The sequence below is a fragment of the Papaver somniferum genome, chromosome 5 (genome assembly GCF_003573695.1).
Source record: "Papaver somniferum cultivar HN1 chromosome 5, ASM357369v1, whole genome shotgun sequence".
NCBI lineage: Eukaryota > Viridiplantae > Streptophyta > Magnoliopsida > Ranunculales > Papaveraceae > Papaver > Papaver somniferum.
Window position 1 is genome coordinate 151,992,356 of NC_039362.1, and position 19,270 is coordinate 152,011,625.

Consider the following 19,270-nt stretch of genomic DNA (forward strand, 5'->3'; position numbering starts at 1 on the left):
TTTTTAGTCCCACATCGTGGAGTTTCCAATTTTTAATAGTTTTAAGAAATTATATAAATCTTTTAGTCCCACATCGGAGAGTTTTCTTCTTAAATTGTTTTATTCCATTATATAAAGAAATTCACTACTTTTGTAAAATCTATGGGAAAGGGGTTGCTCTATATTTTAGAGGGACCCCTAAGGGAAAATATTTTATAGCGTTTCTTAAGAGTTCGCGATTTTCCTTAACGGTTTTTTCGGAGTTGCCAAGCTCAAGTTGAGCATCTACTACATATGCTAGTAGTAGGTGTAGTAGGGTATTTTATCCTGGAGATATCCGTCCTGTGAGGGCTATAGCATCACTATTGAGTGTAGCCGGGCGCTAATGTCTTAAGGGCAACGTGTTGAACACGTGACTCACTCTGTTTTTCCAAAGTTTTGCCTTGTTGTTGTTGCGGAGATATATGGAGCTCATTCGTTTCATCAAATCGATCACTTCCATTATAAAGAAACTAAGTATCGATAACTTTTGCTTATTTGATTTTTCCTTGTTTTTTATTATTGCACCCAACAATCTTAATACATTAAAATTTGTAATAATCGAAAATGGTTGGTTGGTTTGTGAATCATGGATGTTAATTGTGGAGTGAAAAACAAAAATAATTTTTTGGTCAGTTGTAGGGTTTCGAGATTATCTCTTAACCTAGAAGGAATTTCGATGAACCCTTTTGACACAACGTAGTAGACATCCTGATAGTTACCCACGTAAAATTTCAGAATTTTTGGAGTTGTAAAAGTATTTTTTTTTGATATTTTACAAAACAGACAAATGTTCCTGAAAAATTTTGACGGGCAAACTTTTGTTGTTAACTAAAGTATTTTCTATTGGGTAATCATGAGTTTTTTGATATGGTGGTTCAAACGAAGTTTGTAAATCTAGATATTATCTTCAAAACTCATATTTTATCTTCCGTTTCGGAACTAAGGTTTGGGAGATGTGGTGTATTAGGTGATTGAGAAATTACCGTGTCCGTGGTCAGAGTATAAACGAAGATTGTGACATGAAATTGAAAAGGAACATGGCTACCAGGCGCATGTGGACGGACACAAATCTTCCAAAGCTGACAAAGGCGGGAATATCAAACACAACTCTAACTGTAGTCTTCATAAGAAAGGTATGTTTCGTAAAACTGAATTCGGCGTTACTTTAATTAAGGGTGATTGTTATGTTTGTAAAATTCCGGGCCATACGGTAGTAAAGTGTAGACAACATAAAACCTTAATAAGTAGAAAGTTAATGCTAATTTAGTTGAAACAAATTAGAACGAGTTTATTCACATGATGTCGGAAGTTATTTTAACAACCAATGTGAGAGACCAGAAGGTGGACTCTGGAGCCACCAAGAATGTTTGTTGAAACAGAGACCTGTTCACCTCCTATCAGAGGATAGGGGATGTCGAGAAACTCTTTTTGAGTAACTCATCTGCAATAGAGGTTGCATAAAAGGAAAAGGTCGAGCAGAAGCTCATATCTGTAATACTCTCACATTGAATGAAGTTTTCATGTTCCAAGCATATGCAAGAATCTTGTATCTTGTTCTATTGTAGATGGTAAAAAGATTTAAGATCTTAATTGAATCTGGAAAACTTGTTGTAACAAGGCAGTTATTTTTTAAGCAAGAGTTATAGGACTTTGGGTCTATATAAGCTTAACGGAAAAATATGATGATGTGAACATAGTTGATTCTTGTGCTTTCTTTATGTGATTGATTGTTTTATGTGGTAAGCTTGTAACCGTAAACTTATAAGTCAATGCTTAACTGGATAGCATAGGCTGCGTACCCAAATTTAGTTGGACTTTGAACACAAAAGTGAAATCTGTGAAGAATCAAATATGCTTTAAAACCTTTTAGCACAAATGTTCTGAGTAATTCTAAGCCTTTAGAATTAATTCAGTTAGGCCTAGATGACATGAGTTCATGATGGTTTTCAAATAGTGATTGTAGTTGTAGTGGTAAACAGTGTCTTTTCAGACTTGTGAAGAAAACAATTTTTCTAGATTTAAATTAAACAAGCAAATAAATAAAATAGTTCAAACCTTTAGAGAAAATACCAAGACTAGGATTCCACCATTGATCAATTAAATAGTAAATTCTAAATAATATTCATGCAATTCTATCTTTAAAATAATTCTAATATTTGCCTCAAATATATTTTTGAAGTAATAATTGTAATCACAAAGTATAAAACATCAAAGTTTAAAACCCAGCATGCTTCATCAAAATAATTCACAACTATTCAATAAAAACTAATATTCAATTCAATTCCATGCAAATAATCAAATAATAATATTGCAAATAAATAAAATTAGAATTATACCAATCAATATGGACCAATGGCTTCCTCCGTCGTCTCGGCTAATGGGTTTAGCTCCTCATCCCAAAACACACTCACAAGATGAATTCATGGCTAAAATAGGTGTTTTTATTGATGAATATAAGATGAAACAGAATTTGCAACGCTGTAGTGGTGTTACAGCGCCACTGTTACAAAGGGTATGGTAATTTAAGACTGCTGTAAACGATAACTATCTACTGCTGTAAAACAACGACAGTGGTATGAAAATAAGTCTGCTGAAGAACGACTGACTCTGCGAGTCTGTTCTTCGTGTTCTTCAGAAGCTTTAATGGCGAGCAGCAGCAGCAGCTGTCTCCTATAATTGCTTCTCTACTCTACTCGACTCAACTCTCTCCTAAAGGTTTCTAACCTTTCTTTGATGTAAACCAACACTTATATAGCCTTCAGATTCCCTAGAAACTCGATCAAATTCGAGAATAAATCTCTTATTCTTCACGTGCAGTTTGAACAATAATTCCATCTGTCGATCTTTGTATGCGTCTGTGAGCTATTCTATTGCTCCCAAAATCTTCTCTGACTTGAACTCAACTGTTTTGAAGTATATCCCACGCAAGAATCTCTCCCAAATCTTTCAAACCAATTCAAAACCCTAAACAGGGACCGTGTGCACTGTCTTGACTTTGTGTGGATTTTCTGACTTATCCAGCCCAATTAGATGGGTCTAATCGCTTCTAACAGGTCCCTTATGTCTTGTAGAGTCCGTGGGTACCAAATTTGCCCATTGAATCGCCTGCTAGGTCGCTCAAATCCTTGATCCAAAACTGTTGACGCTGCTGCCTTTTTTCCCGCCAAAATTTTCTTTTGAATTTGAGAAGTTGACCTCCCCTTATCTGTGGCTGGTCTCCCTTTAGCAGATGCCTGGAAATGGGTCACCCCTTAGTAATTAGGTTACCCCTTATCCAAAATCAAGGGTCCGTATAGCAAGTGTCCTCTGGGGCATTTTCCGCATTTTTTTCGGGGTTCCTCCGGGGTATTTCTGGGATACTTCCGGTACACTTCTGAGGCGCTTCCGGTACGTTATCAACGGAGGTCCAAATGCCACATTTTTAGCCAAATTCGCCGCAAGAGATTATTTTCCAAAAACACCTACAAATACATAAAATAACCAAATAAGTACAATATCGAGTACTAACAATATATACAAATGAGCTATATTAGACACATAAATGCGTCTATCAAATACCCCCAAACTTATTATTTGCTAGTCCCGAGCAAATCAAAACTACAAAATAAAATCCTAACTCACTGTCGCAGGCATCGTCGATTGCATTTAGCGTATGCAATAAGCCTTTAAACCCCTAGGTGGCCCTAGTGGCCGAGTTATAGTCTCGGGAGGGCTTACCAGAGATATACCCACAAAACCTGTACTCCAGACCTTAGCTATCTACGCAGAACCTTGGAAGGCACTAAAGAATCTCCTTGGTTGGCATACTTATTGACTACAGGAAGAAGTACCCTGATGCGAAATTCCAATTGCTGTACACGAGTTTGCACTCAAGCATACTAAAATTCATATAAAGTGACAGAGCTCTACTCAGATAGTTGCACTATGGACATCATATTCGGAGTCAAACTAATCACATGGAAAGATAAGAGATGGATATAGAAAAACATAGATGGTTTTGATGTTTACTAAGTGAACGACGTTTCCCATATCTGTCTGAAGGCCTCCGCCAAAATGAACCTATCCTAATGGATTGAGATACTAGTCTGACTAATATCAACACTGGCATATACAAGGGTACCAGTGGTCGATAACCTAACTCTAGGTCAACACAACTGGCATATACAAGGGTACCAGTGGTCGACTTTATTGAATTTATTCCTTTTGGTCAAATGGTCTGGTCTCAATTTCTTTCTTTTTTTTTTTTTTTTTCATCTTTTTTTTTTTTTTTTTCATTTTTTTCATGGTATCTCAATCACTCTAATTCACCCTAGCATTGGTAACAACTTGAATCGTGGGCCCCACCTATCACTTAGAGAAACATAGTTTAAAAACAAAATAAAATAAAAATAGAAGTGAAAAGGACTCAACGAGATATGGTGAAACTATCATGTTATTTCTAACATCTGAGCTCTGTGCTTTTATGAATAGACTCTTTAGATGTTTCCATCTAATCAGATTGGTTCCTCAAACTCCTACAATCAAAATGCTTCCATCCACTTAGATTAGTTAGTGCAATCCTCAATAGGCATAAATTTCTAGGCTCTGGAGTTTATTTATTGCAACTAAAAGCTAACAAAAAGTGTTTCTTCCCCACCCCCAAACTTAAATCTTACATTGTCCTCAATGTTCTAAGGATGAAAATAAAAGCATGAACAAGGAGAAACTATTACCACTGGAGGGAAAAGAAATAAGGAAGGATATTACCGTATCACATGAACGCGGGAGCCTCCCAGTAAATGCTAAATTTATAGTCATTAGCTAGACATCAAATACCTCAAAAAGAATTTTCACCTTCCAAAGTCGTATACCAATAGTCGAAATAATTGTGGGTCCATAAGACCAAATAGAACTGCCACAAATAGGAGACAAATGCTCAAGATCAGAAAAATGAGCAGATAGAGCACAACCTGATCTAAAGTTTCTCGCAAGACAACTGGATTTATCTGAGGTGCCCACTTGGGCTTCATATGAGTGTCTCGGCAAACAGATTCATCCGAAAAACGGGTCTCTAACATTGGATTTTCTCCTGGACATTATCAGGCGGATCAGGTTGTGGAGTCTGAATACACTCAAGCGATACCTCAGATGCACTAGGCTTGAGTCCCAAGTTAGGGACTTCTATTGGGGATAATTGACAATCTCTACCCCCAAACTTAGAATTTTGGGTGCCTCTACAATGACTAGTCACAATGTTCCTAATTTCTAGACCATCGGGTTCTTGAAAAAGGTCAATTGCTTTCTCTAAGTCATAATCAGGTGGTTCATCCTCAGCTTGCTTCATATCTTCTATGGTCCACTCTAAGGCTTCCTTATTTTCTTGAAGCACGGTCTCTGGACTACTTTCCTGATCACTATCCAAATCGGAGGCTATAATCACAGGGAAAGACTCGGGTGGGCCTAAAAATGTATAATTAGACTCCAACTCAGGAGGCTCTTTTAAATAAGGTATTAAGATAGACTCAGAAGCTAGTAATGGTTCGAACCTATCTTTCCATATATCAATATCTAACATAGGAACAGAATCCAACAGAGCATTTACTTGTTCAATGTTACTATCATCGTCGAAATCCAGGCTAAAATGGGATAAACAACTCTCCAATGTATTTTCCGGTACGATGTTTGGTAATGACTCCTGAACTAAGGTTCCTATCATGTTCACCTCTTCAATACATGTGCTATCTAGCTCAGAATGTAGCTTGTTTACATTAAAAATATTCAGCTCAATAGTCATATTACCAAAAGATAGATTCATAATACCATTTCGACAGTTTATGATCGCATTAGACGTAGCTAAGAATGGGCGACCTAAAATCACAGGTATTTGGTTCTCTGGGTCGGGGACAGGTTGGGTATCTAGGACCACGAAATCCACTGGATAAATAAACTTGTCGACCTCAATAAGAACATCCTCGATCACACCACGAGGGATTTTAACGGACCTATCAGCTAACTGGAGTGTTATCTGGGTAGGTTTCATCTCACCAAGTCCTAGCTTAAGGTACACATGGTATGGCAGTAAGTTCACACTGGCTCCTAAGTCAAGCAACGCTTTCTCAACACGGTACTTACCTATTGTACAAGAAATGGTAGGGGACCCTGGGTCTTTATACTTAGGAGTAGTGGTATTCTGAATAATAGAACTCACATGACTAGCTATGAAGGCTTTCTTCTGGACACTGAGCTTACGCTTTCGCGTACACAAGTCCTTAAGGAACTTGGCATAAGAGGGAATCTGCCTAATTGCATCTAATAATGGAAGGTTGATATTAACCTGCTTAAAAACCTCCAATATATCATTAAAGTTGGACTCCCTCTTAGTCGGAACTAGCAGCTGGGGAAACGGGGCTCTGGGAACAAAGTGAGGCTCAACAGGACCCTCATTGGTCTCTTTGGAGACTCTATCAGTCTCCTCATTTTCTGGCTCAGCAGGGTGAACTACAGCATGTTCACTATCAGGCATGGCGACCTTGTTGTCAACTTTCTTTCCACTTCTTAGGGTTGTGACAGCATTCACATGATTGTACGATTTCTCTCCTCTAGGGTTAGGATCAGTATGACTAGGGAACCTTCCATCTCTCTCTCACTTATAAACTTAGCTATTTGTCCTACTTGAAGTTCTAACTTGGCAAGACTCTGGGAATTATTCTTCAATTCTTGCCTAGTTTCTTGTTGAAAGCTCATGTGGTTCTTTGTTAGCATTCATGGTTATTGCTAACATAGTGAGTTCCTCTAAGGTAGAGATCTTTTTCTCGGAAGTGTTCTGAAACTGGGTTTGACCTGAAGAGTTCTTAAAACCAAAACCTGGGGGAGGCTGAGAATTGCTAGACTGGCCTTGATTCTGGCCCTTAGACCAAGAGAAATTAGGATGGTTTCTCCAACCAGGGTTGTAGGTTTCTGAGTATGGGTCAAACTTCTGACGGTTCTCAAACCTAGAGTTGTTATAGACAGCATGGGCTTGTTCTTCACTAACTTGACCTTCCCAAAATGAATTATCGGGCTCTATTCCACAACTAGAGACTTGAGAGGCTCTATTAGGTTCAACAAGGGGCCTATTTTTAGACTGACCCATTTCTAAAGCTTCTAACCTTCTGGACAAAGCAGCAAACTTAGCATCTGACGCAAAACTCGTATCTACCATATTGGTGCTACTTCTATTGACCAAGAGTCTTTTAGGGGGTTCAACACAAGATTCCCACTGTTGGGATTTTTCAGCGATAGCTCCTAAGAAGGTAAAAGCATCATCAGCATTTTTACTAGTGAACTCACCAGCGCACATAGACTCAACCATGGCTTTGGTCGAATAGTCTAAACCATCATAAATAATCTGTACAAGTTTCATATTATCAAATCCATGGTGAGGACACTGAGATAGGAGATCATTGAATCGCTCTAAAAACCTATAAAGAGACTCTCCCTCTTGTTGCACACTAGCACTAATTTTCTGCCTAACAGCTGCAGTTTTATGCTTAGGGTAGAATTTCATATAGAAGGCAGCGATAAGTTCCTGCCATGTTTCTAGATTCAGACGGTAGGTTGTTAAGCCAGGTCTTGGCTTTATCTCTCAAGGAAAAGGGAAACATCTTAAGTTTCAAGACTTCATCAGTAAGGTCTTTTATTCTAATTGTCCCACAGATTTCCTCAAAGTCCCTAATAAAATAAGGGTTCTCATCATCTTTTCCTAAGAATATAGGGATCATTTGAAGAATACTAGGTTTTATCTCGAAATTAGCCGTAGTGGCTGGCAATTTAATGCATGAAGCTCGGTTGGTCCTAGTTGGGAACATGTAATCTTTCAAAGTTGCCATCGCTGGCACAACTGGAGTACTAGGGGTACTTTCACTCAGAGATAAATTCTCAAAACTGAAGTTTCCAAAAACAGGGCTCTCAAAGAAGAGTCTTCGAGCTCCCTGCTTAAATCAGAAGAACTACTAGGTTTTTCGCTAATCAATCGACCTAGAGTATCTCTTTTCCAAGCCCTAACAAAATCGGGCATACACTAAAAAAATTCAAAAAGAAATAAAAATCCTAACAGAAGGTTCTAGCAATCACACAGCAGGCTGACTCGACTTTACCACAGCAAACCTAAAGATTTCTAGCAAACAACAAGCATGATGGCTCCACTTAGATTGTTTCTAGACCAGCTTCTAATCCTTCGAAAGGGAATTCGTTACAATTTGAGCAAACCCCTCTGGAATCAATCCGAGTTTAAGCAAGTTGAATCGAGGCGAGGGAAGCTCAGTGGAGCTTTGATACCCAAAACCTCACCGATCCAATGCGGCGCAGTCACGCATTCAACTCGCAGAAACCGTCAAGAACTTCGAGGTGTGCTTAAAAGAGTAACCAATATTTTTCGAATGATTGTCCTGTTAAGCTCGATACCCTATAGGTCTCTTTCTAGTCCAAATTTTAGGCTTAGGTTCGCTTTAGGTTTCGTTTTCCTAAGGCGGGCAAGAAGGGAGCGGTGATGAAATCCGAACCCTTATCTTATATGGTCCAGTCCTTGCCCTTTACTAGGAATTTAAAAACAGTCCATATTCAAGTCCTCAGCATATATTCACCTTAAGGAGTCCAGTAACCCGCTTGCAGGAGATTCGCGGGTGTTTAGAATTTTACCTCCCGTACCAGACGGGCGAAGAACCGCTGAAGTCGACTCGGGCCACGACTCCTATGCCGTGTGCGAACCCGAGGGGCCGAGACGATATTGTAATCGTCGTCCTTCCCTGCAAACAGTATTTAAGGGTACCCTTCCGTAGGGTTTAAAAATAAAAATAAAAATGTCCCAAAATGTCCAAATAGTCCAAAAAAAAAATACAAAAAAAAGAAAGTCTAAAAAAAAAAAAAAAAAAAAAAAAAAATCTCTTTTTTTTTCTCTTTTACAAAATAAAGAAAATTCTTCTTTCGCTCCTTTAGCTTTGCTTTTCGCTCCCAAACTTTAAGTAAATCACCACAAGCTTTGGCAAAATTGTCTTTCGCTCCAACTTCAAAAATCTGCAAGGAAACAAAAAAAACCAAAAACGTAAAGAAGAACAAAAATAAAAATAAAAAAAAATCTAAAAAAAATGCTAACTAAACACAGGTCCGCGTCGGCGGCGCCAAAAATTTGATGGTTTTCAAATAGTGATTGTAGTAGTGGTAAAAACAGGGTCTTTTCAGACTTGTGAAGAAAACAATTTTTCTAGATTTAAATTAAACAGGCAAATAAATAAAATAGTTCAAACCTTTAGAGAAAATACCAAGACTAGGATTCCACCATTGACCAATTAAATAGTAAATTCTAAATAATATTCATGCAATTCTATCTTTAAAAATAATTCTAATATTTGCCTCAAATATATTTTGAAGTAATAATTGTAATCACAAAGTATAAAACATCAAAAGTTTTTAAAACCCAGCATGCTTCATCAAAATAATTCACAACTATTCAATAAAAACTAATATTTCAATTCAATTCCATGCAAATAATCAAATAATAATATTGCAAATAAATAATAAAATTAGAATTATACCAATCAATATGGACCAATGGCTTCCTCCGTCGTCTCGGCTAATGGGTTTAGCTCCTCATCCCAAAGACACACTCACAAGATGAATTCATGGCTAAAATAGGTGTTTTTATTGATGAATATAAGATGAAACAGAATTTGCAACGTGTGGTGTTACAGCGCCACTGTTACAAAGGGGTATGGTTTTAAGACTGCTGTAAACGATCTACTGCTGTGAAACAACGAACGGTATGAATAAGTCTGCTGAAGAACGACTGACTCTGCGAGTCTGTTCTTCGTGTTCTTCAGAAGCTTTAATGGCAGCAGCAGCAGCAGCAGCTCTTTCTCTTCTCTCTATCATACTCAACTCTCTCCTAAAGGTTTCTAACCTTTCTTTGATGTAAACCAACACTTATATAGCCTTCAGATTCCCTAGAAACTCGATCAAATTCGAGAATAAATCTCTTATTCTTCACGTGCAGTTTGAACAATAATTCCATCTGTCGATCTTTGTATGCGTCTGTGAGCTATTCTATTGCTCCCAAAATCTTCTCTGACTTGAACTCAACTGTTTTGAAGTATATCCCACGCAAGAATCTCTCCCAAATCTTTCAAACCAATTCAAAACCCTAAACAGGGACCGTGTGCACTGTCTTGACTTTGTGTGGATTTTCTGACTTATCCAGCCCAATTAGATGGGTCTAATCGCTTCTAACAGGTCCCTTATGTCTTGTAGAGTCCGTGGGTACCAAATTTGCCCATTGAATCGCCTGCTAGGTCGCTCAAATCCTTGATCCAAAACTGTTGACGCTGCTGCCTTTTTTCCCGCCAAAATTTTCTTTTGAATTTGAGAAGTTGACCTCCCCTTATCTGTGGCTGGTCTCCCTTTAGCAGATGCCTGGAAATGGGTCACCCCTTAGTAATTAGGTTACCCCTTATCCAAAATCAAGGGTCCGTATAGCAAGTGTCCTCTGGGGCATTTTCCGCATTTTTTTTCGGGGTTCCTCCGGGGTATTTCTGGGATACTTCCGGTACACTTCTGAGGCGCTTCCGGTACGTTATCAACGGAGGTCCAAATGCCACATTTTTAGCCAAATTCGCCGCAAGAGATTATTTTCCAAAAACACCTACAAATACATAAAATAACCAATAAGTACAATATCGAGTACTAACAATATATACAAATGAGCTATATTAGACAATAAATGCGTCTATCAGTTAAACCCAAAATCACTGTTGAAAAGATGGTTTATAACTTCGTAGATGATTGTACGAGGTACTGTCTTGTATACTTGCTTAGGGATAAGGATGATGCCTTAGAAGCCATAAGATGTATAAACTTTAAGTTCAAAACCAATTAGAAGCCTTGAACAAACAACTGTATCCTTAAGAAGATGATAATTGTCAGTTGATTAGTTCAGGATTACCTGCGGCCTTGTGGGGGGAGGCAGTCATGTTAACTAGTATATCCTGAATAGAGTACCCTTAAGGATCAGATAAAACTCCATATGATTTATGGATAGGTAGACGACCTTCTTATGAATTGCGTCGAAGTGGGGGTGTTTGACTAAGTTTTCCATTCGTCTTCCTAAAAGAAGTAGATAGAAACCAAAAATTGATTGTGTCTTCATATAAGGTATGCTGAGTATACTACTACATATAGATTTTTGGTTGTGTTCTGATTTTTCAGACTTTGGTGTGATTTTTCTGACTTTGTTGTGAATATTGTTACATAATCTAGGGCGTGCTGAGTCTTTGAACATGTTTATTCTTAACTGTACCTCATTAGAGAGTGTTGTTGATCCCTAGATTTATTTCAATAGTCAGAACTTATCTTAAAGAAGATAAAGTTAAGGTTTAGCCTAAGAGAAGTAAAACAATTAGACTTGAGACTTCTTATGAAGCCGACTTCATAACATGCCTAGCTTAGTCTAAGCACTATCTTGTAAAAGAAGCCTGATATCTACTGAAACCCCATTCTGGTAAGAAGCTTCATAGTGAAATGGACTCAGTCAGTCGGAACCTGACTTGGGAGGTTTTAGTTTACTCCATAGAATAAGACATGAGATGTAAATGAGTCTTTAAGAGGAAACATTAGGTATATGGAATGTAGAAAAATATTAGGCTAAGTGGTAGCTAAAGGCTATAAACTAAAAGAAGGTGTATATTTCCTTGATTCTATTCACATTTGACGATATTTACTTCCGTTGAGATGCTAATGTTATTGTTGTCATAAAACAAATTAGAGATACATCAGATGGATGTTAAGACAGCTTTCTAAATCGTGAATAGATAAAGAAATTTACATAGACCAACCTGAGGACTTGTAGTGAAAGGTTATAATGACAAAGTTTGTAAGTTGAACAAATTTTGTATGGTTTATAAAATAAGCACGAACAGTGACATGGAAAATTTGATATGATAATGTGTAGTGGATTAAGTTAATGAATCTGACAAGTATATTTACAAGTAACTTGTTAAGGATACCTGTGTGATTGTATGCTTGTATGTTGATGATATGCTTATACTTGATACAAACATAGATGTGATTAATTCCACTAAAAACATGCGCTGAATGAGAACGTTGACTTGAAAGACTTAGGCCATGTTGATGTAATCTTAGGGATGAGGATTAGAAAATAATCTAACATATGTAGTCTTTGTCATTCTCATTATTTTGAATTTGTGCTTAAGAGATACAATCAGTGTGATTGTAAGCCTGCTTGTACTCCGTACGATTATTCATGTAGACTCAAGAAAAAAGGGTAATAGAGTATCTTAACTTGAATACTCAAGAGTTATAGGATGTCTGATGAATTTAATGAACTGTAAAAGTCCAGACATTGCCTATATTGTGAGTAAGTTAAGTAGATATAATTGTAGTCCAGAGCAATAGCATTCAGATGCACTGAGTAGAGTATTATGGTACCTAAAATACTCTATTACCTTTTATTTGATTTATCAAAGGTATCTTGATGTCCTTGAGGGACTTTGTGACGTAAACTGGATAGTTGACTCAGAGGAGTCTAAGTCTACGAGTGGATATGTTTCACTCTAGCATCAGGGTTTGTTTTTGGAATATTTACAAACAAATATATATTGCTCAATTCATTATGGAATCTGAGAGTATTGAGTTAGATAAAGCACGAGAGGGGGCCGAGTGCCTAAGATGTTTTTTAGAAGACATTCCTCTCTGGCATAGGCCTGTGCCAGCTATATCTATACATTGTGTTAGCCAAGATATAATAGCTAAAGCTGAAAATAACTAATCTCAATCGGCGTTATTTCCATTGATTGGATAAAGTCCAAGGAGAATATCGCGCAATCTTTGACGAAAGGTTTATCCCAAGAGATAGTTAGAAATGCATCGAGGGGGAAGGGGCTTAAGCTCATAAATTAAACTTTCCATGAAGGATACTCAACCTTGCTGACTGGAGATCCCAAGATCAAGGTTTCGAATGAGACAACTAATTTTTGGTGGGTAAAGGTAAACATTATCAGAGAATTTTATTCTCTGTCCCTTCCCTATGGTGTAGACGTGATAGTGTGACTGCATGTGAAGGATGACTTTTAAGAAGTCTTAATGAGTTCTATAGTTTCAATTTAAGATTGAAGTGAGGTGTAGCAGTAACACTCTTTATGGAAACTAACCTATCTGAATGAGGAAGTGGGCCGCTTCCTATGAGAATATGAGCTTTGATTCTCTAGAGCATTCTGAGAAACAGGATATGTCCAGGGAAAAATTGGACAAAACGGCACGAGATTGGCAGCAATCTTGGAGATATCACCCGTGGTTGTTATCACGAATTACATCAAATGCTAGCAGTTCAAGACATAGTTCACTGTCTCTAGCAAGTAATTCCGGTAATATCTCACTAAGCAAAGGTTCAAGACCTCATGGACACCTCTGCCTAAAATGGTATTTCCTGCGCTTTTATGTGATTTTCGTTTTGATGGTTTTGGTATTACTGGAACTTAGGACCTAGAGGTCACTAAGGGTTCACTAGTTCATGCTTTTTCACTTTGGTGAAAGATACCTATAGTCTCACCATGTGAGAACTAAAGATGAAAGCTCTCAGTATTATTATGACTTACGCAATCCATAGTATGACCCTGGGTCAACACACTTTTGTGTGAGGGAGAGGACGTAGAAATGACTAGTATGATTTCAACACTTGCACGATCAGTCTGTTTGGATCGTGAGGTTGGGATGTTGATTTACCAAGATCTATCTGTGTTTTCATGTTTTATTGAGTTTTCATTCATGTGGGGGATTGTTGGAAAACGATTAATAAAAAAATATTTTTTTAAAGTTTTAATAAAAAATTATAATTTATTGTTTTATTTTGTGAATGAAACTTTTTAGTCTCACATTGTGGAGTTTCCAATTTTTAGTAGTTTTAAGAAACTATATAAACCTTTTAGTCCCACATCGGGGAGTTTTTCTTCTTAAATTGTTTTATTCCATTATATAAAGAAATTCACTACTTTTGTAAAATCTATGGGAAAAGGGTTGCTCTATGTTTTAGAGAGACCCCTAAGGAAAAATATTTTATAGCGTTTCTTAAGAGTTCGCGATTTTTCTTAACGGTTTTTTCGGAGTTGCCAAGCTCAAGTTGAGCATCTACTACATATGCTAGTAGTAGGTTTAGTAGGGTGTTTTATCCTGGAGATATCCGTCCTGTGAGGGCTATAGCATCACTATTGAGTGTATCCGGGCGCTAATGTCTTAGCTAATGTCTTAAGGGTAACGTGTTGAACACGTGACTCACTCTGTTTTTCCAAAGTTTTGCCTTGTTGCTGTTGCGGAGATATATGGAGCTCATTCGTTTCATCAAATCGATCACTTCCATTATAAAGAAGCTAAGTATCAATAACTTTTGCTTATTTGATTTTTCCTTATTTTTTATTATTGCACCCAACACTTCACTTGGAGTGCACTTTGGGTTGCCATTATATTGAGTTTGGTAACTTTACCTATAGGGATAAGTCTTTCATACCACAGAAACCTTAGTCACGAGAGTTTTAAGCTCACAAAATCACTGGAATACTTGTTCGCTTATTTTGGGCTTCATGCTGTACAGGTGATTTTCATTTCTATTTTGACCCTTTTGTGGCGCCAAAAGTACATATCTTTTCTCTAAATTATTGTTTGACTATTTTTGTCTTCCTTAAAATGCTCATCAGGGAGATTCTATGTATTGGGTAAGTGTTCATCGGTACCACCATCAATTTACTGATACTGATAGAGATCCACATACTCCAATTAAAGGATTGTGGTTTAGCCACTTGAATTGGATTTTTCATCACAGCCATATCAAGGAAAAGGTTTGTATCGTTATCCCTTGTTTTTAAGGACGCGCACGGTTAAGAAGCGACAAAATTTTCTCAAGTTTTCATTTTGCTTTACAAAAAAATGAATATGGATGTTATTCTGCTAGCATGAGATCTTGTTGGCATGTTTTACAGTGTGGAGAACAAAGCAATGTAATGGATTTACAAAAGCAAGCCTTCTATAGGTTTCTTGGACGAACGCAATCCTTTCATATAGGTGGACTGGCACTTATGTTGTACGTCATAGGACTGCCTTACCTTATATGGGGCATGGTAAAATTTATATTGCAATATGTCAGCTAGCTTTCTCTTGTTTCGCTGAACTACTAGATAGATCAGCCCAAAAATGCTGTCTTGAGTTTCATGATATTCCTCTGTCATTTCAAAGGAGATACTTTTATTGGGAGTAAAAGTATGCATGGACCAATAGATGGTTTTACTATTTTTAGGGAGTAAGAGTTGCAGTTGGGCATCACATCACATTGGCGGTGAATTCAGTGTGTCATCGATGGGGGAAAAGGCCATGGGAAACCAATGATTTGTCTACGAAAAATTGGGTGATGGGGATATTGAGCCATGGAGAAGGTTGGCATAATAACCATCATGCTTTCGAGTTTTCAGCTCGACTAGGGCTGGAATGGTGGCAAATTGACGTACCTTGGTACTTTGTGAAGCTTCTTGAGCATCTCGGATTAGCAAATGATGTCAAAGTGCCAACTGTGTTTCAGAAACTAAAATTGCGTTCCTATCAGACAATGTACTTGTGGTAGAAGTCATTGTGTGTCAGGTCAATATTTGTCAATGATTGACTTGACTCTTATTACAATTTTATGTTTTCCAGTGTCTTAATAATTGCCTATTTAAGGCATTTTAATAACTCTTATAAATCTATCTGATCAATAATATTCCAGTTCTCTCATGGTATCGATCGGATGATCCTGGGTCAAATATCACAATACTGCAAACATCTTTTCAATAATTTTTCAACGCAAAAGATTTCGAATCCAACATCTTTTCCCAATATCTTTCTCGATTCAATACCTATTTTTCATTAAGTTTTCAATATGATTTTTATCAAGATCTGATTCTTGTGTTCGTTATTTTTTAATAATCTTTCAAGTTAATGTCATCTTCAACGATTGTTTATCAACGAAGAAGAAATATGGGTACCAACAATTCCGCTGCTCAATTGGGTGATTCTCTTGATTTTACCTCTCCCTTCACAAACATCTCAAATTTTGTTTCTGCAAAATTAGGTTCAAATAATTTCTGGTTATGGCGTGATCAAATGAAATCTATCTTTGTATCGACTGATTTGTATAGTTATGTTAGTGGTGAAGTCCAAGAACCAGTAAAACAAATTGAAGTTGATGGTGTTTTGTCCTTGAATCCACAATGGTTACGATGGAGGAAGATAGACTGTTTTCTTACGAGTTGTATGAAGACAACATTTACAGATTCAGTATCTGCTGATGTTTTGGGTCTTTCCACTGCTAGGGAGATTTGGGATTTTCTTAAAGTTAGTTTTAGAAGTCAGTTGGCAAGAAAAAGTATACTCAGAAATCAGCTTCACAACATCAAGAAAGGTAATATGTCTATCCTGGTTTATCTTCAAAACATTAAGAACATAGCTGATTCTTTGGATGTCATAGGGGAAAGGGTTAGTCCTTCTGATCTGATAATGTATGTATTGAATGGATTAGGAAGAGAGCATGATAACTTTGTTGTTGCTTCACAGAATAGAGAAGTCACATTTACTTTTTCTAAGATAAAACCATGGCTACTAAATCATGAGCAATGACTCATTGATCAACAACAAGATTCTAGTATTGTGTTTGATGCACAGAATCCATCTGCTTTTTATACTAGAAATGTTTATTTCTGGTAACAATTTTACTGGTAATGGAAGACGCAAGTCAAAGGGTAATTCTAAGAATGGGCAAGTAAATAATTTTGGGTACAAGAATGGCCAAAGCAGTAATTTTGTTCAAAAAAATGGTTCTTCCGGTGGTTCTTCTGCTCAAGTTAATGCTGATATAAGAGATTTTTCACAGATAAATTGTCAGATATGTAGAAAGAAAGGGCATTATGCTAGCAGATGTCACTTTATATATATCCTCCTACTTTTGCTTCTGGTGGTTCTTCTGCTTCAACAAGCAATACATGCAATGTTGGTCAACAACATACATTTACTACAATGACTGAAGACCAAGTTTTTATTGATCCATCAACTTCTGAACCTCAACAGTGGGTAGCCGACTTAGGAGAAACAACTCATATGACTGAAGATATGAGTATTCTACAGAATACTTCTAGCTTCATAGGAAAGGAGAAGGTGCAAGTGGGTAATGGTAAGTCCTTGCATATTAATTCCGTCGGTACTTCTTTTATAAAGACCCCTAAAAATAGTTTTAGGATTGACGCAGTTCTTTTATTTCCTGAAATGAAACATAATCTAGTCTCAGTTGCAAGTTCACAAAGGAGAATTCTTGTTGTTTTAAGCTTGATTCATATAGATATGATATTAGAGATTTATATTCAGGTGCTTTGCTTACTCATGGACCAGTGGTTAACAATTTATATCATATTCAATATGTTCCTTCTTATATTAATACTCCATGTGCTTTCTCATCTACTTTAAGTGCATCTTCTAAAACATGCATGATAGACTATGTCATCCATCTAATATGATCTTACAGAAATTGCATTCTTCTAAACAAATTGCATTATCATCACCTCAGTCCTCTGCCTTGTGTCATCCTTGTCAACTTTCTAAAAGTAAGAAGTTGCCTCTTCAACTTTCATCCACTCATGCTGATAAACCTCTTTCATTAATCCACTGTGATCTTTGGGGTCAACTGTTCCATTTTTGAATGATTGTAAGTATTATATTGTTTTTGTAGATAATTTCAGTAGATTTCATTGGATTTATCCACTGGAATTAAAATCAATGCTACTAAGTGTTTCTCTCATTTTAAGACTTCTATTGAATTTCAATTTTCATCAAAAAATTTAGCCTTTCAAGTTGATGGTGCAGCAGAACTTGTTAAAGGTCCTTTTAAAAATTTGTTAGAGTCAACTTGTATTGTTATAAGAATTTTTTGTCCAAAAAATTCAAAACAGAATGTCCTTACTGAGAGAAAGCATAGGCACATTACTGAAATGGGGAATTCTTTGTTGTTTAATGCATATTGTCCAAAAGAAATGTGGTATGATGCTTATCTTACCGCAACATACTTGATAAATAGAATGCCAACAAGACTTTTGAATTTAAGTCTCCTTTTGAACTGTTGTTTGGTGTTGTTCCTGATTTATCTTTCTTACAAAAATTTGGCAATATATGTGAAAAAGCGGGGGTCTAACAACCACACCCAATATTTCGTTTCGGAAAACTGTATGGAGTAAATCCAATATACTTTCAAGAGAATCAACTAGACAATCAGACTCAATCTTTAGAAAAGTATTATATCTCTATTTCTCAATTCAATCTGTAATCAAACAAATAGGAATTTGCGAGCTCGATTGAATAAGAGAAATAACTTGGACGGTATCAAAAGCCAATATCCAAGTGTCAATCAATTCAATCAACAACCCAAAGGCTAGATTCAAGAACTGATTGAACTGACGCACAACATGTGATATTTCAATTATATACAAAATATAATGCGGAAAAGAAATAACACAGACACCAGAATTTTGTTAACGAGGAAACCGCAAATGCAGAAAAACCCCGGGACCTAGTCCATCTTTGAACACCACACTGTATTAATCAGCTACAGACACTAGCCTACTACAAGTTAACTTCGGACTGGAATGTAGTTGAGCCGTAACCAATCTCACACTGATCAAGGTAAAGTTGCGCTCCTTACGTCTATGAATCCCAGCAGGATCCTACGCACTTGATTCCCTTAGCTGATCTCACCCATAACTAAGAGTTTGTACGACCCAAAGTCGAAGACTTGATAAACAAATCTGTCTCACACATAAAAGTCTATTAAAATAGATAAATCTGTCTCCCACAGAAATACTTACGAGTTTTGTTCCGTCTTTTGATAAATCAAGGTGCACAGAACCAATTGATATACCAGATTTATATTCCCGAAGAACATCCTAGTAATATCAATCACCTCACAATAATCTTAATCTTATGGAAGCGAAACAAGATATTGTGGAATCACAAACGATGAGATGAATATGTTTGTGACTTCTTTTTATCTTACATATCGGAGATAAATCTCGAGCAAATTTTAGAGAAGATAATACTCAATCACGATAGTATAAAGTAAGATCAGAACACGCAACTACAGAGAAAATAGTTGGGTATGGCTTCATAATCCCAATGAAGTATTCAAGTTGTTAACCTATGAGAGTTTTAGGAAAAACCTTGGTTA

General features: G+C 36.8%; 1 protein-coding gene across 1 annotated transcript; it reads left to right on the forward strand.

The window, feature by feature from the left end:
• Window positions 1-14,470: 14,470 nt before the first annotated feature.
• LOC113279876 (acyl-CoA C20 Delta5-desaturase-like) lies at window positions 14,471-15,649 on the forward strand (the record flags this gene model as incomplete). Its single annotated transcript, XM_026528523.1, has 4 exons — window positions 14,471-14,629; window positions 14,733-14,873; window positions 15,015-15,152; window positions 15,329-15,649. Coding segments are annotated over 4 exons (759 nt in total), but the record flags the coding sequence as incomplete, so codon positions are not given.
• Window positions 15,650-19,270: the final 3,621 nt, after the last annotated feature.